Source organism: Castor canadensis, chromosome X (assembly GCF_047511655.1).
Source record: "Castor canadensis chromosome X, mCasCan1.hap1v2, whole genome shotgun sequence".
NCBI classification, from domain to species: domain Eukaryota; kingdom Metazoa; phylum Chordata; class Mammalia; order Rodentia; family Castoridae; genus Castor; species Castor canadensis.
Window position 1 is genome coordinate 31,598,744 of NC_133405.1, and position 26,368 is coordinate 31,625,111.

Genomic DNA, 26,368 nt, shown 5'->3' on the forward strand with positions numbered 1-26,368 from the left:
AAAAAATCTAGATTCTGCATTGTTCTGGGTTCTTTCAGAAATTTCCAGATACTATTATAGTCATGTACAAACACAATTTTAAAAATTGAGGCCTGACTCTTCCCAAAGACACAGTGAAGACACTAATTCAGCAGAGTTGATTACCAAACTTTCAATAGGTAAGTGATGATATGAGGAATTGGGGGAAAAAGATGAATGAAAGGCGTGGTTGTATTAAGAGAAAGTTTCTAACTATAGGGCAGAAATTTTCCTGGCTCTTGACTTTCCTACTCCTCTCCTTTATTTTAAGCCATTATTCTTGCTGGCAACTTCTTCCTATATTTCCATTTTTTGAGCCTCCTATTCGCAGTCCTTGCATTTGGAAAATTTAAGACAAATCACCTAAAACTTCTGTTAAGACATTAACTCAACTAATCTGAACACATATACCCAGTAAGTAAAAGGGAAAAGGAGGAATGCGCAAGAGCCATAGGATAGGAAAGATTAGAAGTTAATGGTTCACTTTTTTTCTTTTGGTGATCGTACTTGAAATTTGCTACCCAAAAGTCTTTACTTTCAAGAATTTTTTTTCCAGTACTTGGATTTCAACTCACGGCCTACACCTTGAGCCACTTCACCAGCCCTTTTTTTCATGATGGGTTTTTTCAAGATAGGGTCTCACAAACTATTTGCCCCAACTAGCTTCCAACCTTAATCCTCCTGATCTCTGCCTCCCGAGTAGCTAGGATTACAGGCATGGGCCACTGGCACCTGACTCTACTTTCAGGAATTTCGATATCCTGTATTTTCTACACCTTACAAAAAGTTACTGTAACTGAACTGACCACTCAGTACCAATCTCTAGCAGGACAAGGTTAGGGAGTGTGGTGATAGCTAGTATAGAAACAAGCACCTCTTACTCAATGGTTAGTTTTCTAGCTCCAGGACATTTTTTTCATCATATCAACATCTACAAGGAAGATTTGCTATTCTGCTCTTTTGAGAATTTGACATATCTGACTTCCCTGAAGTCTTTTAAATTTTTCTCACATCAATTTTATTACCCAAAAGTGAAGAGGGGAGAAGGTAAGGGTAAGATGTAAAAGTAGAGGCAGATGTTTTAGGAGAGAGCTTCTGGCTAAATGGAGGTGTTTCTTGCTTTCTGATTCCTCATTTCTTTCTTTCCCAGTATCACCAGAAGTTGGTGATGTCCATTCACAATCCACTGTATGGGGAATTTATAGTCCCTGGTTTCCCAAAACTTCCCCAAAATCTAATGGAACAGATTTTTCAATGCCTAAGAGGTAAAAGAAGAATGAGATGGGACCATAGAGGAAGGTATATATCATACCTGACTGCCAGTTGTTAAACTATTCTCTACAACCAACTACCCGAGGCTCTACCCCTAAAGCTGCCTCTTACTTGTTCCTCTTTATTGTGTGACCTTTTCCACAGTGCTATATCCTCATTCTTCCTCTCTGACAGAAACACTCATGACATAGCTCACTCATCCAATCAGCTCTAACTATTCCTGTGAGACCTCCTCTTGTCAGACATATTTCAATTACTGCCATTCAGTCTTTCAGTATCAGTTTTCTTCTGCTCACCTGGCCACATCTACACTATTTCCTTCAGTAGATTGCATGCATAGCCACACCATGCCATTTTTAGTATTGATGTCTTTGTCTGTTCTCTTCATCTAGAAAGGGACTCTATTACTTACAGTTTTCGGCATTTATTGAAATTCCATTCTTAAAGAACCCTTTTTTCTTCTTTCTTTCTTACTGTTAATATTATTTTTGATTAAGAAATCATAACTACATATACTTATGAAGTACAATGTGATGTTTTGATATATGTATACAATGTGGAATAATTAAACCAAGGTAATTAACATATCCATCACCCCATTTATCCATCATTTTATGGTGAGCCATTTGAAATTTACTTAGTTTGAAATACACAACAAATTACTATTGACTATCATCATCCTTCTGTTTAATAGACCTTAACATCTATTTCTCCTATCTATCTGAAACTTTGCATCCTTTGCTTAACAACTCCCCATTTCCACTAGCCTATCATGGCCATAATTCTACTCTCTACTTTTATAAGTTCAGCATTTTTAGATTCTATCTATAAGTGAAATCATGCAGTATTTGTCTTTTTTTGTGCCTGACTTATTTTGAGTAGCATAATGTCTTCCAGATTCATCCATATTATTGTAAATGATAAAATTTCCTTCTTTTAAATGCTGAATATTCCCAAATCACATTGCCTTCATCCATTTGTTCATTGATGGACAACCTAGGTTGATTCCATACTTTACTATTGTGAATAATGTTGCAATGAATGTGATCGTGCAGAGAAACAACCAATAGTATAGTGTATGGTGTTGTTAAGCTATGATGTCTGATGTACTAAATGTCTTCCTTCCTTCCTTCTTTCCTTTCTTTCTCCCTCCTTCTCTTCCTTCCTCCCTCTCTTCCTTCCTTCCTTCCTCCCTTCTCTTCCCTCTCCATTCCTTCCTTCTCTTCTCCTTTCCTCTCTCTCCTCTCCTTTCCTTCTCTCTCAAAATGGGGTTTTGCTATGTAGCCTAGGATGGCCTTGAATTTGTCAATCCTCCTGCCCCAATCTCTTGAACATCTGGAATTATAGGTATATGTCACTGTGCCCAGCTTAGTGTAAATGTATTTTCAACTTACCATTTTTTAATTTGAGTTTATTGGGATGTAACCTCATTGTAAGTCTGGGAGCATCTGTATATCCAGAAATGGGAATACTGGGTCATATGCTAGTTCTAGTTTTAGGATTTCTGAAGAAATGCCATACCATTTTACAAAATTGCAGCATTAACTTACATTTCCACCAACAATGTATAAGAGTTGTGTTTTCTGTGCATCTTTGCCAACTTTTAAATTAGGAAAATAATGACTAAGAAATATCTATATCACATTTGTCATTGTGTACTTTACTGAAAGTTGTGCTTCCTTCTTTTTTTAGCCAATGATTACATAAACTCTGTACATTTTGATGATTGTTTATGGACCTTTGTCTTCTTTATTATTGCATGCTTTTCCATGCCTCCTGTGCAATAAGTACATTTGTATACCCTACATTGCTAAACAACCCCAAGTTACCTGTTGTGCAAAGTGGAATTTCTATTAATATCATTTTATTATTTCATGGGAAATTTAATAATTAGCAGCGATATTTAGATACTCAATGACTTTTGTCATTGAATCTTATCAAATTCCAGTGCTGCTTTCATTTCACCAACTTTGTTTGACTGAAATTGATAGCTTTATGGGCTAATTTCTACAGTGGTTCCTTTCCTTTGGTTATGTCACTAAACTCTGTGTTCTGAGTGAAGAGATTAGATGATATCAAAGCAGAGATAGATTAGAGGCAAGCCTACTGCTCATAGATAAGGTGAGTGGAAACTTTTCTCACTTTCCACATACTAAATATCTATACATTTGACTACTTATGTGTAATAATGGCAATATTTGTTAGAAATATGGGTATAACTTCTTAACATGATTCCTTTGAGAGAGAAATACTTATTTGTACTTGTATGGTCTGCTATATTTCATCAATTACAGCCCTTCCTAATCACATGACATGTATTTGAACCAGTGCACTATTGCCCATATCTGAACACAGGTGTATAAAACCAATCATGACCTTTGTTCCTGAGCAGTTCATGCAGGGCCTTGTTAGCTAGTCTTGGTTAATTCACCAAGATCATCTTTTACACAGAGAGTGACTAAACAATGGTTATCAAATATAGACTGTCTTTGATTTGAGAACAGCTAGAAAATTCAGTCTTTGAAAGATTCAAATGAATTTGGTATTGTTCCATCTCTGTCGATTTATACATGTTGTAGTTCATTTTCCTTCAGGTAGTGTGAATAACTGAGAGCTGGAAATAAATATATTCAAGGTTTACTTTTAGAGCACTTATTTTCAAGATGTTATGTGGAGAGTTCCTTCATAGTAGCATTATTCTTAGTGTGCATTTGCACATAGAAGAAAACAGAGACAAGTTGACTTTCATTGAGTTGATGCTAGATAATGGGTATGAAATGGGAAAGCTGGCCTGCCTACAGGGAGGATAAAAGCAGTAGAATGAGGGTCAGAAGGTTGCCAAAGACAACAATCTATCTCACAATTTGGATGACATCTGGCTCTGCCTTAAATGCTATTTGAATTGTTCATCAGGGTGATACTTCTATACAGAAATACAAATACATAGTAATTGTGGAGACTCAAGTTATCAGGCTGCTGATGAAAGACAGGAGTCTTTTCTTGAAAGCATGTCTATCCTCCAGGGAGGGTGCAATAGTAAAAGATTATACTATATAAATTAGCACTTGATTACAGGTTACTTGTATGTTCACTAATTATTTTATTTTCTAATTTGCAATCAACAAACACACTTTGAAATCTTCAAACTGCTAGTTCCTGGTATAATGGTGATCCATACCAATTTGGCCTCTGCCCTCATGGGACAGCAGTCTACTTGGAGTCGTTTGTAAGAAAAAAATCAATAATTATGACTCCCTAAGTGCTACTAGTGGGATAATAGCCACTCATCTCTTTTAACTAACAGCTTTATTGAGATATAATTTAATATACCCCAAGATTTTCTCATGTGACCCTGGTATTTTTAAGTCATAAATCATATCATGTTTCAAAACTTTTCAATGGTTTTGCATTGCTGTTGAAAAATGTTAAAACCCCTTAATCTGTCTTAATAAAACCTTATATAATCTGTCTCTCACTCTGCTCTAGCCAAAATTGCCTTCTCTCTGTTCAGGGAACGAATCAAGCTCCTTTCTGCCTCAGAATCTTGGCATGTGCTGTTCCTTACATATGAACTTTTCCTGATTCTTTATGTAACTGGATATTTCTTACCATTTAGATTGCTGCTTTGAAGTCGCCTTTTCTACCAAGCCTGGTCTGGCCACATTCCACAGGATACCCACAACTTATATGCTGCTTTCTCTTCATTCCTTGTCTAACTCCATGACAATTATCATAAGCTGTGCATGTGTGGTCTGATCAGTGTGATTATAAATTTCTTGAAGACACCATTCTTGGTCTTTCCTTGTGGTGAACAAGGTTTTGGGCACACAACTGATGTAGAGGCAAAAACCTAACCATAAAGAACTTTAGAGTAGCAATACCCAAAATGTTTACAGACTAATGGGTTCATTGTTTGTTACTAATCTGAGATGATAAAAGGGAAGAAATTGAAAATAAAGAAATTGAAAATAAATTTTTTAGTAGTACTGGGGTTTGAATTCAGAGTCTCACACTTGCTAGGCAGGCACTCTACTACTTAAGCCACCATATCTCCTGTCCATTTTGTTTTTAGCTTATTTTTTGGATAGGGTCTCACATTTTGCTTGAGTCTGGCCTTATACCATGGTAAGAACAAATTTCTGCATAACTGGGATGACAGATGTGTGCCACCATGCCCGGCTTGTTTTTATTGAGATGGAATCTCTCTAACTTTTTCCCAGTCTGGCCTCAAACCATGGTCCTCCTGATCTCTGCCTCCTGAGTAGCTAGGATTACAGGCATTATGTAAGTCTGGTGAGAGTAATTCTTTATCAAACTTTATAGCATTTTGACATAGTAATATTACAGCTGCTGAGTGCAATAATAAAAAGATTTTGTTTATTTCATTTTTTACTAATTTATTTTTTGTTTAAATTTTATTGGTCCATGAAGATTTGGGGGGAAAACTGGTTCATCTTTACAAGTAGTGTAAGAAGCATTGTTTTAGAAGACATGATCTAGGTGGCTGCAAGAGAAGACAGAATTATTTTAACTCATCTTGTTAGAATATTGGGTAGGAGGTAATTTTTCCATGTTAATTTAAGGCAGGAAGGAGGAAGAGAGGGAAAAGGAGAAGGAGAAGGAGAGGGAGGCATTTTGGGAGAGCGAAAATTGGTGTCTCAAAGTTGGCTAATGCCAACGACTGCCTGTGGTATTCTAAATGTATGGTAGGAAGTTGAGTTCCATCCACACCAATCCTTGGTCTTCATTCCCTTGGTATTGTGCTACATCCTATCATTATTTAGAGAAGAAATTGAATCCTGAGCCAGTAGAGATGTTGTGTGCCCAGGAGAGGTGGCTGGGCTCCCTGACATTCAGGACCAGTGGTAGCTTTTTTTCCCCAAGCCCACATCCCTTGCTTGCAAAGCTAGGCTTCAGCCCAATGAGCTCTGTGTTTACATGCCATCTGCTGAAGTGTCAGTGATCACAACACATGGTTTTGAGCATTTGAATTTTTATTTGAAACATTCAATTGGGAGAACAAAGGAAGGGAAAGTAGAGAACAGAACAAGAAGACCTGGAAGGGGAAGAGAACAGAAGGGAGTAGTTGTTATTGGCAAGCAAAACAGCATGACTCATTCAAATTTGGTTTCTCCCTAAACAAAGCAGGCTTTTTTTCTGTTTCAGGTACGTTCTGAGATCTAGTAAGCAGAGTTCACATATTCAAGCTTAGAATACTCCTGGCTCTCTTTCTGGGTTCAACTTTATGAGTAATGCTTTTGTCTTAGTAAATTTTCTTTAAAATTAGGTATCATCTAATACCCCTCATTATTTCCTGGCACTAGTAATGTGAATGAGGTGGATGGACAGGGAAAGAGAAAACAAAACAAGATAAAAAAGGAAAGAGAGAGATAGAGATATGAGAGAAAGAGGAGGGGGAGAGAGAGAGAGAGAGAGAGAGAGAGAGAGAGAGAGAGAGAGAGAGAGAGAGAGAGGAGAGAAAGTGGCAGGACAAAAAAGGTGGTGATGTAATTTATGCTTATTAAGATGCATTTTATATTGGATGGATTCACAAAGCAGTCCTGTTTTTAAATCCCTTTTATCTCAGATCACTTCACTCTCATAAATTATAGTTTGTGCTACAATTCATTTACATCTTTTGAATTAGTGTGTCTTTGGACACACTCCTGTAATCTTTGTGGGGCTGCGCTTCTGTCTCACTGAGACACTTGGGTGGGTAAAGTGGGAAGAGCAAGGAACTTTATCAATAGTCTAACCAACCTGAACTGGAAACCTACCTTGGCAATGAATTATCTATGAGTCTTTGGGCAAGTTAAATATCTTTTCTGAGCCCATTTCCTGATCTTTATAAGGCTTGCAGAGGTGGGTAGGCAAGAAGTCTCTTCTCATAGAAGTTCTGAAATGATCAAATGAGAAGTCTAAAGAAAATAGCTGGCACAGCAGGGAAAGAGTATAAGATACATTATCTTCCTGCCCTTTTCTTCCCTAGCACAATGACGTGCTTGATTGTCTGCTCCTGCTGCTCTCTACTGCTGACAGCTGACTTTACCAAACTTTCACTTTCAGGGTCAACAAGCATCTCCAACCCTGGCACAAGACTTGACCTAGGTAAGGTAACTGTTAAGTCTTCTAAGGAAGTGATTAACTGGTATATAGCTACTGTGAGCTCTGCTATGGCTCATGTTCTCCCCTGGGCACCTCAATTGCTTAAATTTCTTGGGGGTACAAACCATCTGTTATTAGACTGTCTCAATCCAGATCTAGGCCTGGGGGCATGACTCAAATGGTAGAGTGCTTGCTTAGCAAGTGCTAGGTACTAAGATCAATCCCCAGTACCAAAACAAACAAACAAACAACAACCCATATCTAATTTGCCTGTGTCAAGTACTATATTTTGAATGATTCTTCAGATCCTCATCTCTGTTTACAACTTGGCTAAGGGTACTCATATCTTCTTGTCTTTTCCCCATCTAGACTGATTTTAAAGCTTCAGTTTTCCTGAAGACTTTAAATTCCCAAGAACAGCATGGTTCTGGTTTTCTCCCCCATTTGTGTCTTCAGTATTCACATAGTCACTGTATCTACACTTTCACTTCTGGCTTACCTTGGGCCAAAGTGACCTCCACCCTGCCTGGTCCAAAGAGCCCTCCAAGAAGGAAGAAATAGAGAGCTAGAAGTGACCTTGGAGCATTTTTCAAATTTTAGTTATTAGTCATTCTTTTTGTTATATAGATGGGCCATCTGAGCTATAATTTGCTTAGTATTTTTCTCTACATTGACTATGTTTTTTGGAGCTAAATATCTACTTCAGCCTCTATCTAAGAAATTGCATCTGCAAAATCACAGAATTGACAAGATAGCAAAAGATAACTTTTTCTAATATACATTTAATATAAATTAAAAACTCATAAGTTAAAAAAGTTTTACCATGTGCTGCCTAACATTAAATGCTCATGTCCAAATAGCACACTTTGGGAAATAGTGTTCTGGCCTAACTCACCATTTTACAAATTAAGAGATGGTTCATATTAGTTGACCATAAGGCTGGTTAAATGATTCTTGGAATTTGGACTTGTCTTCTAGTGTCTATTTTAGTGCTTTTCCCAACATACCACACTACCTCCTTCCTTTGCCTTCTAATCCTAATCTAGGACTGAGCTACCATGATTGAAATATATGAAAAAATTAAGTCATGATAGATAATATGCCTGGATATGCAATGTAAAAGGTCCTGATACAGGACTTTGCCATAACAGAAAGAGAGGCTGCTTAACTGACAGGTTGAATACATGCTGGTTACCTCTGGAGCTACAGTAGAGAAACAGCACTGCCTTAGTCCTGGAAGAGAAAAAAACAATTAAGTATAGAACAACCCCTAAAAAGAAAAGACATAGCTATCTGATACAGAATTTTTAAGAGACTTACTCTCTCTATTGGGCTGTCCACTTCTGGCCTGACCAAATCACATAGCTGGCCTGTGTTCCTGGTAGAATCTTCTGTTTTGTTTATTTCAGGGATTTCAGCAAGTTACAATTTTCTGCAGCTTATTTTCCACTCTGAAATATATGCCCTGACCTGTGAAAGGCCTTTGTTGAAGCATTCATAGAATATCCATCTTCTCACTTTAGGATTGCTACTAGGGAAGGTCCATGTAAAAGCCATAGAAGTGTTTGCCAGATAGATGAAGCTCAGTATCAAAAGGGGTGCTTGGAGTTATGGTGCAGGTGATTCCAGAAAGCTTAGTTAAGACATTATGAGTGTTCTTAAATTTACATTTGTAGAAGAAAGGAGTGGTTCTATACTGTTGTAACATCAAGACCCAAATTAGACTTTGCTCCCCTGAATACATGTACATCCTCAGCTTTTACCCAGCTGGCTTGTCTTGAAAGGGAAGATGGCTCATCTTGAAAGGAAACATCTTCCCATTTTTGACCATCCAAATGACTTTTTAAGTAGTTTTAGTTTAGTCTGTATGTACATGTCTTTGCGGGAGGTGTTTGGAATATTTTTATCTGCTTTAACAAATTTTGGAAACCATGGTAGGGATACTCTGTCTCATTATTATTATCAAAGATGAGCAGTAGTTCTTATGTCTATTACCCAAATGCAACTTGATATAGACTGCATGGACTTATGGAAACACATGGCTGAGTTCAAATGAAAAGAAGGTCACTAGAGGAAGAGAAGAGGTGGCAGCTCAAAGCATGATAAATGAGTTCATGTTTCATTATTCAGACTTTCTTTTTGAAGGTACAGATTTTGCTTGTTCTTGTAGTAAGTATATGCCTAAGGTCTCATCATTCTGAATTGTGTGCCTGAGATTCAGCTTACTATTCTTTTCCCCAACCTTGTCCTAGCAACAATTTTCAATTCTCTGTCTCTCTGTCTCACTGTCTCTGTCTCTCTCACTCTCATGCTGGGGATGGAAACTCAGGGCCTTGTGTATGCTAGGTAAGCACTCTACTACTGAGGTACATCCTCAGCCCTTGATTTTTTGAGGCAGGGTCTCAAATTGACCTTGAGTTTGCTATGTAGGTCAGGTTGACCTCAAAGTCGAGATCCTCCTTCCAAGTGCTGGAATTACAGGTATGCACCACCAAACTTGGCAGCAATTCTCTTTTGCAGTTCTGTTACTCTTTAGGCTTTCATTTCTGTTAGGTCTGAGTCCCAAAGTTGAAAGCAAAGCTTCTCTGAAGCATCGTCAGTGTGTATAAGGAGGTGCAGTTGAAATTCCAGAATAAGAAGGGTTTCTATAGATCATCTTAGGTCAACTGAGACAATCACTGATGTGCATAGTCCAAATCTGCCTTCCAGGCAGAATATGCCTCAAGGAATTATGTTAGTGTTCAGGATTTGCCTGAACTTTCATGTGTGTGCTTCCTGGAAGCTGCCAGTCAATTGTCTGAGCAAAATTGGGGTGCAATGGCTTGCTAATTGGGGCAGCATAGGTCTCCTCTTTGCAATGAAACTCCCAGTTGTGCTGCCAAGACTTTCTCAGAGCTATACCATATTCTGAAGCTCTTCCCAGAAAACATCCTTTCTTCCTTCTTCAGTGGTCTCAGATGTGTATTGTGGTCTGAAGCCATCCATGACTACTCATGTCTCTCTTCTTTTTGTCTTTCACAGATATCACTCCCGAAAAATGTCTTGCCCTTCTAATTATGTCTTACCCCTGTGCTTCCAAAGGGTCCACCCAACACACAAATCCCTTTCTTCTCTCACTTCTACTTCCACAGTAAGGAGGCTGAAGTCCATATGGGTGAAGTGACTTACCCAAGATTTTGTAGCTACATAGTAGCAAAGGTAGTATGACAATACAAACATTCTGACCCCAAGTTCAATTTTTCTTTCCCAAACTTCAGTCAACCATGTATAACGACAACCACTATTTTAGAAGTATGCAAAACCATATTTGAGTAAATTTCTTTATCACCCACACTATTATTTATTTGACATTAAAAAGTTATTTCATTCTTGTTAAATCTCCATTTTAGCTATATGAGATAACATCTGTAAAATTTTTATTACTCAGAAGTTTCTAGACATCAACAATAGCTATAGCAAGGTAGCAGGATATAAAATCAACATAGAAAAATCATTAGCATTTCTATACACTAATAATGAGCAAACTGAAAAAGAATGAATGAAAACAATTCCATTTACAATAGCCTCAAAAAAATCAAATACCTAGGTGTAAACCTAACAAAAGATGTGAAAGACCTCTACAAGGAAAACTATACACTTCTGAAGAAAGATTGAGGAAGACTATAGAAAGTGGAGAGATCTCCCATGCTCATGGATTGGTAGAATCAACATAGTAAAAATGTCCATACTCCCCAAAGTAATCTACATGTTTAATGCAATTCCCATCAAAATTCCAATGACATTCATTAAAGAGATTGAAAAATCTACTGTTAAATTTATATGGAAACACAAGAGGCCACGAATAGCCAAGGCAATACTCAGTCAAAAGAACAATGCTGGAGGTATCACAATACCTGACTTCAAACTATATTACAAAGCAATAACAATAAAAACAGCATGGTACTGGCACAAAAACAGACATGAAGACCAGTGGAACAGAATAGAGGATCCAGATATGAAGCCACATAACTATAAGCAACTTATCTTTGACAAAGGAGCTAAAAATATACGATGGAGAAATAGCAGCCTCTTCAACACAAACTGCTGGGAAAACTGGTTAGCAGTCTGCAAAAAACTGAAACTAGATCCATGTATATCACCCTATACCAATATTAACTCAAAATGCATCAAGGATCTTAATATCAGACCCCAAACTCTTAAGTTGATACAAGAAAGAGTAGGAAATACTCTGGAGTTAGTAGGTATAGGTAAGAGCTTTCTCAATGAAACCCCAGCAGCACAGCAACTAAGAGATAGCATAGATAAATGGGACCTCATAAAACTAAAAAGCTTCTGTTCATCAAAAGAAATGGTCTCTAAACTGAAGAGAACACCCACAGAGTGGGAGAAAATATTTGCCAACTATACATCAGACAAAGGACTGATAACCAGAATATACAGGGAACTTAAAAAACTAAATTCTCCCAAAACTAATGAACCAATAAAGAAATGGGCATGTGAACTAAACAGAACTTTCTCAAAAGAAGAAATTCAAATGGCCAGAAAACACATGAAAAAATGCTCACCATCTCTAGCAATAAAGGAAATGCAAATTAAAACCACACTAAGATTCCACCTCACCCCTGTTAGAATAGCCATCATCAGCAACACCACCAACAACAGGTGTTGGCGAGGATCCGGGGAAAAAGGAACCCTCTTACACTGTTGGTGGGAATGTAGACTAGTACAACCACTCTGGAAAAAAATTTGGAGGCTACTTAAAAAGCTGGACATCGATCTACCATTTGATCCAGCAATACCACTCTTGGGGATAGACCCAAAAGACTGTTACTCCAGAGGCACCTGCACACCCATGTTTATTGCGGCACTATTCACAATAGCCAAGTTATGGAAACAGCCAAGATGCCCCAGCACTGACGAATGGATTAAGAAAATGTGGTATCTATACACAATGGAATTTTATGCAGCCATGAAGAAGAACGAAATGTTATCATTCGCTGTTAAATGGATGGAATTGGAGAACATCATTCTGAGTGATGTTAGCCTGGCCCAAAAGACCAAAAATCGTATGTTCTCCCTCATATGTGGACATTAGATCAAGGGCAAATACAACAAGGGGATTGGACTATGAGCACATGATAAAAGCGAGAGCACACAAGGGAGGGGTGAGGATAGGTAAGACACCTAAAAACTAGCTAGCATTTGTTGCCCTTAACGCAGAGAAACTAAAGCAGATACCTTAAAGCAACTGAGGCCAATAGGAAAAGGGGAACAGGTACTAGAGAAAAGGTTAGATCAAAAAGAATTAACCTAGAAGGTAACACACACACACAGGAAATCAATGTGAGTCAATGCCCTGTATAGCTATCCTTATCTCAACCAGCAAAAACCCTTGTTCCTCCCTATTATTGCTTATACTCTCTCTACAACAAAATTAGAAATAAGGGCAAAATAGTTTCTGCTGGGTATTGAGGGGGTGGGGGGAGAGGGAGGGGGCGGAGTGGGTGGTAAGGGAGGGGGTGGGGGCAGGGGGGAGAAATGAACCAGCCTTGTATGCACATATGAATAATAAAAGAAAAATGAAAAAAAAAAGTTATTTCATTCTTGTTAAATCTCCATTTTAGCTATATGAGATAACATCTGTAAAATTTTTATTTTAAATTGTTATTTTTATATTTTTCTAATAAATATTAAAGAAATATATTTCTGTTAAAACAAAAGTTTGCTGGGTACTACCTGAAACTATTTCATGTACTGTCAGTGATAGGTACACTCCATATTTTTAAGCACTATACCATAATCTGTGCTGCTTTCTAGGACATATAAAGCAGAGGAGAAACAAAGAGTAGAGATATGAAGGCAGGAATAAGGAATAGAGGGAGGATAGTGGAATATTGCTTGGTGAGGAAGGAATAATAAGGTACCTCATTGTGACATCCATAACTTCCTGTAAGCCCTAGTTTAACCTTTATTGAACCAAAATATCTTTACTTATCAGTTGCCTAAAAGCCAAATTGAATATTTGCAGATATTAATTAAGAATAAAAATTTCTTCTCCTAAAAGAGTTGATTCATGTATTCCCCACTTGGACGGAAGTGCTCCACTTTGAGCAATTTATTGACAAACATGCTTACTATATTTGAAAGCAGTTCACCTAATGTTCATCTTATAAAGTGTTTGAATACACATACTAAGTAAAAAAGAGATCTAAGTAACACTTCCTTTCTCATTAAAAATATTTATTAATAAAACAAAAATAAGATATTTTCTTTGAGAAATCTAAGGTTATAATCACAATAATTTTTTACCTCTTACTATTCTTTTGGTTTAAGAGATTTATAATGATCATGATTCTGTTGCTCTAATGAAAGAAAATTGGGGCCAAAACTCATGTGATATAATCATTTAATGGATTCTTAGTATTGTAATAATGATTTAATATTCCTTTTTCATTCAATGAAAATAGTATTATTCAGAAATTCTGCCATCTATTACTAATTTACAAACCATTTTGTTAATTCCTAAATAAATTATCCTTACAGATAAAAACAGGTATGAAATAACAAAGAAATAATAGCTTCTAGGATGTCACAAATCTTAAAGGCATGGGAAGTTTGAAGGTAAAGATTCAGTTTGTGTTTTATGTAAGTAGAAAGGTTCTTATACACTTTGACAAAGTCACTTAATATACCATTTCAAAATCTACTATGGCATTTGGCTTGCAAAGATTTGGTAGTGGTCTGCTCTGAATAGGTAAGTCCAGTACTGATGTTCACATATGCTTAGATCAATTGTTGAAAGAGTCAACTTCCTGACATTTGTCTCTTGGTTTACATTTGAAACCTGATTAAAATGTTCATATTTTAAATCCAAATTTAATCTAAGAATAATAAGTAAAAAATACAGCTTTACTAGTAAAATAAAGACAGCATAATTGAAAACAAGGCTACTGTATCCAGGTTTTGGTATTTACTGAACTCATAGACTTATAGAGAACACATTATATACTTGATGTATTTCCTTTTTAGGTGATTATTGATGACACATACTAAATAGAATATATTGCCTGGGGACACTTGAATTCTGCCTGTTCTTACCAGGTTAGCAAGCATGTAGTGATAACCTCTTGAATGTTTTCCCAGGATCACAACCTGAAGAAAGAAGAAATGAGAAACATTGTTTATTAAAGAAGTCCACTTTCAATTACATAATTACTGGGATGGCTGGAAAAAACTGCTTTCAAATGATCAAAAAAGTGCTAGGTCTTGCACATACTTTGTAATCACAGTTAATTGGGCCATGTTTCTTTCAGTTACATTTCACTTTTAGTCAGATAAAACAGGAATAATTGCCAATATCAAAATGAAAATGTTAAAACAAGGCAAAAATCCCTCTAAACTTCTAGGTCAGTAGCATCATTGTCATTTAAAATAGATGATAAAAGCAATGAAGCTGATGATCCCCTGCCCATGAACTGAATTTCTGTACTTAGCTGTTGAGATGGAAAATGATCTGAACTTTGCATACAAATTAGAAAATAGAATGTACAGTACTTTTTGTTACCTGGAATGTTTAGGGAATAAAACACTCAAAGAATGGGGTTAATGGAATTTTCAGGTTAACTGAGGCTGCTTTTTCTTATTGAAAATTTTCCAAAAATTCCTTGCCTTCCTTTTTATGCCTTCATATGAAAGACTTGTGACCATCTGTACATCTTTGGTGCTGATCACAATGCCTTAGGGAAGTCAGAGGGGTTTTTCCTCAGGGGACATTTGGCAATGCCTACAGACACTTTTAGTTGTCACAACTGGGAGGCGTGCTACTAGCATCTAATGGGTAGAAGTCAGAGATGCTGCTAGACATCATCCAATACAGGACAGTCCTCACAACCAAGAATTATCTAGTCCAAATCATCAGTTGTACTGAGGATGAGAAACTTTTCCTGAGGGCCCTAATTCTTATCATAATTTTCATGAGCAATACTTACAGCTTGCAAAGTGCATTTTTATTATCTCAAAATATGTAAGTGAGTGAAATATTTTCCAATCAAATGTATTGCCTGAAAGTTTTTGATTAAATACTTGATATGTTTATTTACTTGTAATAAAATACACCAAATATTCTGACTAATTAAGAATTTAAAAATATTTTATTGACTACTGATTATGTTCAAGGTATTATGCTGGATGCAGGTGGTGGAAACAGGGAGGGAAAAAATATAGAGATTAAAGATACAACCACAGGTGGAACTGTGTTTTAAAGAGAGCTTGTAGAAGCTGTCTTTAAGAAAAATAAATCAGGGGATGACATAAGAAAAGAATGAATGAGGGTGACTATGGTAGATGTGTTTTTATTCATATATGGAAATAGAAGAATAAAACCTGTTGAAATTGTTCTAAGAAAGGGGGGAGGGGAATGAGGAGAACAGTAGAGGGAGTAAATATAACTCAGACATATTGTAAGCACATACATAAATATCACAATGTAACAATAACAATTAAAAATAAATTATTATTTAAATTTAAAAAAGAATAATAAGACAAAATTATGAATACAATATTTGGAATAAGACCTTGGAAAGAAGCCATGTAAGTAAGGGGCTGTTAAACTTAAGTTTCATTATAAATTCCTCTCTGGATGCAATTATCAAAAGGTTTTTAAACAATCAGGAAAGGCATCAGAATTACAAACATATCAGACCAGGGCTTTATACAAAAGATTGCAGTAATAATAAATATAATTATCATTATTTTAGTGCCTAACATAGGTCAGACAATATATTGGATGTTACATATTTAGGTAATTCTTAGAACAATTTAACAGTGTCATTTTATAGAGAATCTCAACCCAAAGAGAGTTGAATTTGCCCCAGGCCACATAACTTGGAAGTAGTAAATCTGGAATTAGAACCTAGGTCTTTCTGCCTATATAAATACTCTGACTGTTCTGTGGGTTATGCATCCAACCCAAGATTGAAAATATTTGAAAAAATTGTGTCTATACTGAACATTTACAGACTAAAACTAGATAGCATTTGTTGCCCTCAATGCAGAGAAACTAAAGCAGACACTTTAAAGCGACAGAGGACAATAGGAGAAGGGTACCAGGAACTAGAGAAAAGGTTAGTTTGAGAAGAATTAATTTAGAAGGTAACACACATGTACAGGAAAGCAATGCAAGTCAACTCCCTGTATAGTTATCCTTATCTCAACTAGCAAAAACCCTTGCTCCTTCCTATTATTGCTTATACTCTATCTTCAACAAAATCAGAGATAAGGGAAAAATAGTTTTGGCCTGGTAGCAAGGGGGATAGGGGGGAGAGGGAGGTGGTGGGGGGGAAGGGAGGAGGCGGGGGGAAGGGGGGAGAAATGACCCAAACATTGTATACACATATGAATAAAAGAAAAAAAATCAAAAAAGAAAAAGACACTGTGAGAATCACCAGATTGAAAAAAAAAACTCCCCTAAGCAATACAGTATAACAAGTATTTACATAGAGTTTATATTGTACTAGGTATAAGTAATCTAGAGATTATTTAAAGTATAAAGGAAGATGTGTATATGTTTTGTGAAAACACTATGTCATTTTATATAAGGGATTTGAGTATCCACACATTTTGGTTACTGTGGGGGAGTGGGGTGTGTGTGTCCTAAAACCAAACCTCTATAGTATGACAGTATATCACATGCCGTCTAAATACACATGGCCTCTATCTTACCATGGTTGGGCTTATGATTTTTCAACTTTATGGAGATGTGAAAGCTATATGCATTCAGTAGAAACTGTACTTTAACTCACACTAACTGTGTTAATGGTGAGTAAGCACATATCCATTCTGTTTTCCACTTTCAGTACATAGTTCAATAAATTATATATTTGACTCTTTAGCATAAAATAGGGTTTTTGTTAGATGACTTTGCCTGACTGCAAGCAATGTAACTATTCTGAGCGTGTTTAAGTTTGGCTAGGCTCAGCAAGGATGTTGGGTAGGTTAGATTATTAACTGCATTTTACCTATATTTTTAACTTACAATGGATTTATTAGAATATAACCCCATCATAAGCTGAGAGCATCTGTATGTGCTAACTTCCAAATGCCAATAATTGTTCTAAGTCTTTGCAGAAGTAGGAAATAAGATGTCTAAAGCCTGAGATGGACAGAGAGATGCTTGTGGAAGAGACAAGGTTTAAGGTAGCCCAGAGAAGTGAAAGAACATATTTAAATATCATACTTACCATGCTGTCATTACAAGCACTGAAGTAATTTCAAATTTGTACATGTGTGTATATGTGTGGGAGAGAGAGGGAGAGAAAAAGAGAGAAAGTGAGAGTGACAGGGAGTTTGAGTGAGTGTGTGAGAAAGAGCATGAGAAAGTTGTTTTCGATTAATGTAAAATATGAGCCACATTTCTGACTGATTATTTATGAAGGAAATGAAAGGTTAATGAATATCTTGAGGACGTGATTGCTCACGCTGCCATGACACAAAATGAGCTGTTAGGTGTCTTCTGGGATGTATTCTTCAGTGTCCGCTTGTGAGAAACATCCTTGCTAGTGACATTTGTTAACTTTTGGTGGCAAGTTGGGACCATACATTTGTTGACTTTTTAATTCACTGACAACTCTCAATATAATAAAACCTGGGGGTTTTGAGTTCTGTCAGAAAAATAAACAATATTCCTGAGGATATGTAACAAGCTTAGAAATAAGGAAGGAAGCCCAAAAGGAATGAGTAAGTCATTTTCACCAGAGTTTAATGTCCTTTCGAGCATAGGGAGGCAGGAGGGAGCAATAGAGAATGGTAGTGATGGGAAAAGAACCCTGAATGGAAACCAGGGGCTGGACCTTCATTCACTGTTTGACTGTGGGCAAATCACTCAACTTTCCTGAGCTGCCATTTCTTTATCGTAATCTGGCCCTTCCTATTTAAGCAATGTTGCTAGGATCAAACTGGGAAACACCTACAAAAGTGTTTGAGCTGTGCATTATGAAGTGTATGATGGTTATCAATGTGGGAAAGGGTCATTCATTAAGAGATTGTTTTTTCAGGTTCAGAAAAAGTTGAAGCTAATGGAATATATGCTTTAATACATGCCCAGAGTGTCTTCTTAGAACAAACAGACTTATATGAAGGTAGCTAGCTCACAATATCACCCTTTCAAAAGTCAGCCTCAAACTGGAAGAGATAGGAAAGTTATCTGAAGATAGGAACATTTAGGTGTCACAAAGCTGCTATGCAGAAGCCCATAATTAATTCCTCATCCTTGCTTTTAGTGGCTTCTTAACTCTTATTTAACACACAGTTCTTACCAATCTTAGTTTTCCAGTTCACAGTAAATTAAACACTGCAAACTAGAAGGGGTGTGGATGGATGCAGGCAATGATAGTAGAAAGAGATAGTAGAATGATAGTAGCAGAGAAGTGACAAACTGACTAAAAGGAGAAGCAAGGGACCAGGAAAAAAAAAGGAAAAAGAAAAAGCAGACACCCTTGTACTACTATGCACAGTATAATCATGGATGTTTGTTGTTAGTGCCTGAGTCATCAGGCTATGATTTATTGTGTTCAGAAATTTCTGCTAAAAAACTCAGGGATAAGTATACTGTATTTAGGGAAGGTTTCCATCAGAAATGTTTTCCCAATACTTAAGAGAGTAAACTTCATTTATCTTGAAATCTTCTGTGGAGCAGCGATGATCTTTCTGATGTAATCTAAGTGAGGCCTCACTGTAAAAACAGTCATGCTTTGCTCTTGATCTTTCCCTTTAAAATTTTTTTAGGACAGGGCTTGTGGAAATATTTAAGATTGTATTTAATGTGGTGGAAAAAAGAACTATGTAGTTCATAGTTTTTCAATTAGTCTTAAATCTTTATTATATCCACCTGTTGTAGATGAATAAGGCATAAGTTGTATGCTCAGCTATTTAGTGACTCTGCTAACCAAAAGAATATTCAACATGCTTTTGTAGTAATTATAATAGTTATTTCTGAATAACTTTCCCAACTTCAAGTATAAAAAAAGCTGTTTTCACAGTTAGCTGTGAAGTTTAAGGAAGAAATACCAAGTTCCCAAATCCATGTTCTGTATTCACTTTGCCTTTGTAAGTTTTGTGGGAGATGATAGATGGCTTGCTAAGATAGATATGATAAAAAGTAATAAGGGGAAATGTGTGAAATGTAGAAAAAATTCATTGTTTTAAGGAAATTTATTTTTATCTTCACATATAGCATCTCAAAAAAATGCCACCATCCTCATTCACTGGCAGAATTTTCTTCAAAGAAGAAAGAGCTGTTACATACTTACACACTGAGACATGAAGATAGCATTGAATTATTTGTCAAGGAAGTCAGTGAATCTGTAGTCAGTAATCAGTAAAGGGAGATTTCCCTTTACTGAACTCCCTCAACCACTTCTCTGTGAAATTGAGATCTGAGTATCACTAATTAGTTACAAATAATTAAGAAAAATTTAGTTTTTTTATATATAAGAGGCCCTTCCTTTCTCAATTTAATGTTTAATCTAGACATTTTCATAATTTTGGAAATGTGAAATGAAATTGCTCTACAAGACTACTTGAGAGAAGCCCACAGATCCTTTGGGAGGCAAAAGCATCTGTTTTTCTATGCTCACATTTTAGAAAAAAAAAGTGTGTGAAGATGTGTGTATGTTTTTTTCTCTCCTTAGATCCATCTGGTATGCAGATTAGGTTATTTGCAGACCTAAGTATCTCCATGTTTGGATTTTCTACATCAGTGCCAGAAAAGGATCTATGTATAAAGACGGATCTTCCTTTGAGTACAGAACATGCCTTGATGTTCACCTTAATTTGTTTCTCTTTGATTTAGGCACCCTGTGAATGTTTGGGGTGTGGGGGCTGGGAGAAAATTATGAGTGTGTGGGATTTCTGGTTTTAATTCACCAGGTGGTTCTCCTTTACTGTATGAATATTTTCTTTTAAAGAAAAAGCTATTAGATCATATTCTTTATGTTAAAGAAAAGACATTTTCAACTCTCCTCTCCTCTACCTTAGTTGAAAAGATGCAATTGTCCTATGACATCCTATATAATTTCATCTGTGTAGACAGCTGAATGAGTGGTATGATAAAGAAATCAGAAAACATGTCTCACCTACTAGAAGAAACTTCTAGGAGGATTTGAATTTAGGGCCTTCACCTTGAGCCACTCCACCAGCCCTTTTTTGTGAAGGGTTTTTCAAGATAGGGTCTCGTGAACTATTTGCCCAGGCTGGCTTTGAATTGCGATCCTCCTGATCTCTGCCTCCTCAGTAGCTAGGATTACAGGTGTGAGCCACCAGCGCCCAGCTAGAAGAAACTTTTGATGTAATAAAAGGTGCTCATATTCTTGAATGAAGACTCCAAGCAACTAAATTTCTTGAGTCTTAGTAAATACACATCAGAAGACATTAGAATTGTTTTCTAATAATCTCAATCTGCACACACATCCTCTTCTATGACTGAATGACAGCACATCATATGGTAGTCATCTGCCTTGTATAAATGTGCTGGGTTAGTGAGGCAGAGAAGAGCCAATCACCCGTACCAAAGTCAGACCAATGACAGTGGGAATGGGAGTGGTGCAGACAGAGGAAGAACGGACAAAGCTTTTCATAAAAAACAGAAATTGAAGTATAACAGAGGAAGCTCATCAATGCTTGTGCTGTCTATAGGGAAACTTATGCAGAGAGAGGGCAATTAAATAAGGCTCCAAATAAAATGATAGGATGTGAGGATTAGAGGGCAAGGATTTTACCAAAGAACATGATTTTGGGAAGTTTCACTTCCCAGACTTTAATACTTTTACTATGACTGAATGGAATATGTGGAAGATTTAATAATAAAAAGCAGGAGAGGCAAAAGGCCTCCACAAATAAGAGGCAATGAGTATCTACAAGTAAGTTAAAGGAACGGATTATTCTTGCTCTTAGTGATAAGAGACCATTTAAATACATGCTGGTTTTTGTGGATACACCTCATTGTCTTAACTCTAAAATAGCATTTCTCAATTTCCATGCCATACACTTAATGATTTGTGTCTTACCTGCATATTGCAATATTATTTTTTACCTAATATTTTTCTTTATAGTTACATACATCCTTACTTAAATTTCGCCATGTCCAAAGTGACAACAGCCACAAAACCACATCAATAAATACAATTGTATGGAAATAAAATATTTCCATCCAGGTATCACTGAAAATCTACTTATGTGCTAGTGGGGTAGTGTAAAATACTGTCTTAAAGCAGTTGTGTTTTTAGGGAAGAGAATGCAGGTCATGTTTTCATGTCCTGTTGGAAAGTTATTTTGCCTCAGTTTATGGTTTATACCTTAAGAGTATCCCCCACCTCTACCAAAGCTTCTTAAGCCTTATAAGGGAGAAAAATGATGCACAGAGTTTGGGAAGTAGCAAATGATGCATGGGATATTTGGAATGACAAATCTGAAGACTTACAAAATAATTTCCTAAGGCAATATACACATACTACACTACCCAAGAAGCCATGCAGCTTTGATTATCTAGATTTCTTCATCATGGGGCCAATAATAAACACATTAAATACCCAGACTCTCCCACTAACTTCCTGTAAAATGATGCTATATTCTCCTGTAATGCACTTCCAAACACTGTACCTTTTCTTGAAATACCTGAACTAGATGGCCTTTCATAGCACCCTATAAATATTTGGAAATACTGTATTTTTTCAGAGGTTGGGTGGAGTGATTATAATGTTCAATCAAGAATAATGTAGCAAAAGGAAATTAGTTTCTCTTCATCATGACCATGTAAATAATTTTTGTAGCCTCTCTACAATTTGCATTGGCTAACCCCCCCAAATTAGTGATAAATTTATTTTGGACTGTAGATTTTAAGTGACAGTTCTCTTGATGTATTCTTTTATGAAATTTACTCCTAACTTTTTAGAGTATAGATCTAAACTCATAGCAACTTTTAATATCTATAACCTTATTCTAAGTATCAAATTGAATGTTTTCTCTATAGATTTTGCATAATCATTATACCCAAATTATTAAAACTGTCAATTTCTGACAAAGATCCACTGGATGGACTGTATGGCTGTTTAGTAGCAGGCCTGGGAGTACCAGTTAACTCATTACTTGAATTAAAAAAATGAAAGGGCAATATCTGGCATATGGTTGCATAGTTACTCAAATATGCTGTTTCTAGCCATAAGTGCTTCAGGACAGGTTGGACAAAACAGGGACTTTCTTTTTAGACCCAGGAATCATACCTTCCCATCTTTAGGTATTTATTAGGATTAATAACTATAGCAATATATCTAAAATGACACCTATGCTGTTTCAGCTTATGAAGGTGTAAAATTCTTTACAGATGTGATATGAGCCTCACTTAAGGCTTTGAACAAATAGGTATTTATTAAAGGTAATGTATGGGAAAGAGCCATGAACCTTGAAGTCAGATGATTCTGGATTTGGTGTTGCCATGTACTTATTAGATCCATTATTGTGTGAAAAACTGAAGCATAACAGTAGGGTAGAGTATTAGAGACCCAGGTCCAGCTCAGAATGATGGAGAGTCCAAGCAGGGAGGGGAGAAAAATGTGGGGATACAGGGGATAAGATGGTGTTATTTTGAACTCCCTACTTATGCCTCTGTGAATGCATTTTCTGTTTGTGCAATGTTTCCAGTATTTGATATACTAATCTGTGAGGGTTTTTTGATTGCTGAAGTGACTGACCATGTTTATATTTTCAAATAAAAGTAAGTATCTCTTAGAAACCCAATGTGTTTTGTGGGCCTTTGATTTTCAGGACAATTGCTTACTTGGCAGGTTTCTTTCTCTTCTGGGAGCCATGTCACTTAAGTGGATCTCAATTTGCAAATGGATGACAAATGACTGAGGTTCAGTTAGTGAAAGCAAAACAGAATTCTCCTAATTCACAAGTGTTTGATTTGGTCTTTCATTCTTGCTATTTGGATCTGGCATTACCTTCCTCACTTTGCCAGCTCATCCACCTCTTTGATTACACTGATATATAAACAGTTCAAACCCTCTTGACAGAATTAGTGATTTTCAGCCAACATAGGGGGCTGGAAACCACTTGTTAAATATTTTGGATTTGGGGGTCAGCTATTAAATCATTGTGAGCTTAAAATCAGTAATGATGGGAATAATAACATAGAAATCATCTAATATTACAAATCAAAGCTTTATGTTTTGCCAAGAAAAGCCAGTTTTCCAGCATACCAATGGACTCAGAATATGGATTGAACTCCCTAGTGAATGGAAGGGCTGCCTCCATCAACTACATTTCATTCTTCTGTTCTGTTAATGAACATTTTGTTGAGTGCCCACTCTGTGCCAATTATGGGGCTAGAACCTGGGGAGGCAGGGGTCACAAAAACTTGTGCCCTAGCTTGAAGGATCTCACACTCTAGTGGGAAAGACAACCAAGTTAACAGACAATTATAACCCAGCGGGAAAAGTGCAGGAACAGAAATACATATAAAGTATAACTGAGGAGAAAATTATTAACTCATATCCTGCTATAGATAGAAAGTACTTTGTCTCCAGCCAAAGATCAAAAGAATATTTTCCTGTGGCTTTTATAAGTGGTAATATGACAAACAGGTAACTTAAATAGAATACTATTTTGAAAATAAAGAGAGATGTATTCCAGAGGGCTATTTCTCTTGACTCCAAGAGAGCGTTATTGTTTTACAGTGCTTACATGCAAGAGGGGAGATTTTAATTTGAAGCAAATATAAGCATTTGGTTTCATGGTATCCAGGGTTGGCTCTATAAGTAATTGTGACTGAAATGATTGGTGGGAAAAGCTAAGTTAGGGGGGCTATAAATAACCAGATAGTAAATAGAAGGTAGTGCACCTCAGCTTTGTCAGTTATAAGCTTTGTGAAATTAGGCAATTTAACCCCAATGCTTCAGTTTTCCATGTATAAAATGGGGAAGATAATCATTAAGAAGCAGTGGAATAGGGTGGCCAAGAGTTTGGGTTAGACTACCTGGAACAGAGTCTGCATTTGGCTTTGTAACTTTGGGCAATCAACTTAAACTTTCTGGGCTTCAGTAAACTTATAGACAAAAAGAGCCTACAATTACTATCTACTTCATAGAACTGAAGTAAGGAATAGAGGAAATAATGTATTTACAGCTCTTAAGACAGTGCCCAATGCTCTTACCCTATATTACTTATGCTATTTTCCTTATTCCTTATTGCAATGCCCCCTGCCCTCATTCTTTCTTGCAGAAATCACATCTAACTTTCAAGGCCTAACTCATATGTAATCTCCTCCAGAAAGCCTTCCATGATTTCATGTCTCCCAGCCCACAAAGGTAGAGATTTCCCACTGCTGTGGTATGAGGGGCATGGAGAAGCATCATTGCTTGGGTACAGAGGAGTACTGGGTCCACCGCTTAGGATAACACTGGGTTGAAAGTGGAAGGAAAGAGCCCTTGCAGTTCAGGCATTTGAGTTGAGGGTGCAAAATGACAAGAAGCTAGGGGCTGGTTTACCAACTCACAATGTCTCCTTTTACTGCCCTTCCCTCTCTCTTCCCCAGAATTGAACCACATAGCAACCATGGTTGGGAAGGGAGTATATGTGTGTGTGTGTGTGTGTGCACGTGTGTGTGTGTGTGTGTGTGTGTGTGTTTGGAGGGAGGGTCCTCATCCAGAAAGAAAGGAGCATAGGTCATAACCTATGTGTAGTTATCACCATGTTTCCAGCCCAGGAGAGATCAGGGGTTGTGGGTGGGTAGTAAGAGAGGAGGGAGCAGAAATTGGACAGTGTCAATTGGACAGTGTCACGGGGGCATGTAGTCTCAGTGTGTAGCACTAAAGTAGTATTCAATAAATGTTTCTAACATGGAAGTCTTAAAGGATAGAACACCCTGGAGAAAAGTACAGATTTTTCATGAAGCAGTAGAAGATAGTGTTTGTATAAATCTCTCTTCTGCATTGTAGAACACTGCCTGGGGATCTTGGGCAGCCTCACTCTGACAGGAACAACTGGATCTTGTCTTTGTGCACACTACACCTCAAGAACAGGGAGGCATAACAATTCCTGGATTTCTTACTTGAATCCAAAGAGGCCTTGGGGGTAGAGAGAACACTAAGGAACATAATCTACATTTCCTGGAGGCCCAGGCTAACAGAGTATCTTAAGATAGCATGTCTCAAAGTGTATACTATGTGGATCATCTGGGGAATCTATGGATATGCGAGCACCTGAGCTCCTCTCCAGAAAGTATAATTCACAATTCTGGGTTAGGGCCAGGAGTCTACATTTTAACATCTCATCTTAAGTGATTCTGAGGCACCCTGAAATTTAAGAACCACTTTTCAGTCTCATAATGTACTTTGCATACTTAGTGTACCTTGTAATGCTAACATTAGGAACCTCAATGATGGAATCCTGATTAAAGAAATTCAGAAGGAAGATGTTGAACATGCAGGGGAGCTCCCATGAGAATCCTGGGGCAGGCAGAGGACATCATGAGGATACTCACCTGGGAAAGAAGCCAAAGGAGGAATTTCTGAAAGATTTTTTTTTAAGGAGGGCTCCCCCAGAGGAGGATCCTAATTCAAGTATTTGAGGGCCAGTATTTTAACTGGAGGTGATTGCAGGAAGCACTGGTAGAAGAGTGAGGAAATGAGGGAAGGGGACGAACCCATACAGGTGCATTAATGAGCAGAGTAGCTCTGGGGACCTCTGAGAATGGTGGGAAACACACCATCTGGAAGGGCCAGAAAGCTGAGGTCTTTGATTTTCAACTACCACTCATCATTGACTGGTAACAGCTGTCAGGAGTATTAGTTCCTGTCCAATACTTCTGACTTGTCTCACTCTCATGATGAAAGAACATCTTCAAGTGGAGAAGAGCATGTGCTTATAATAGGATGCTAGTGCCAAGGGGATATGGATAGGGCACCAACATCATTTGCTATAC

General features: G+C 37.1%; 1 protein-coding gene across 8 annotated transcripts in view; it reads right to left on the minus strand.

The window, feature by feature from the left end:
• The window catches only part of Gria3 (glutamate ionotropic receptor AMPA type subunit 3), a 311,734-nt gene that overhangs the window by 119,444 nt on the left and 165,922 nt on the right, over window positions 1–26,368 (minus strand). For all 8 annotated transcript variants that reach the window (XR_012444436.1, XM_074063377.1, XM_074063373.1 and 5 more), the window contains one exon: window positions 14,494–14,547. Coding sequence is in view for 7 of the 8 variants with exons in the window: in XM_074063377.1 (XP_073919478.1) it covers window positions 14,494–14,547 (54 nt within the window). In the remaining variant the exon portion in view is untranslated. The remainder of the gene's footprint in view (window positions 1–14,493; window positions 14,548–26,368) is intronic.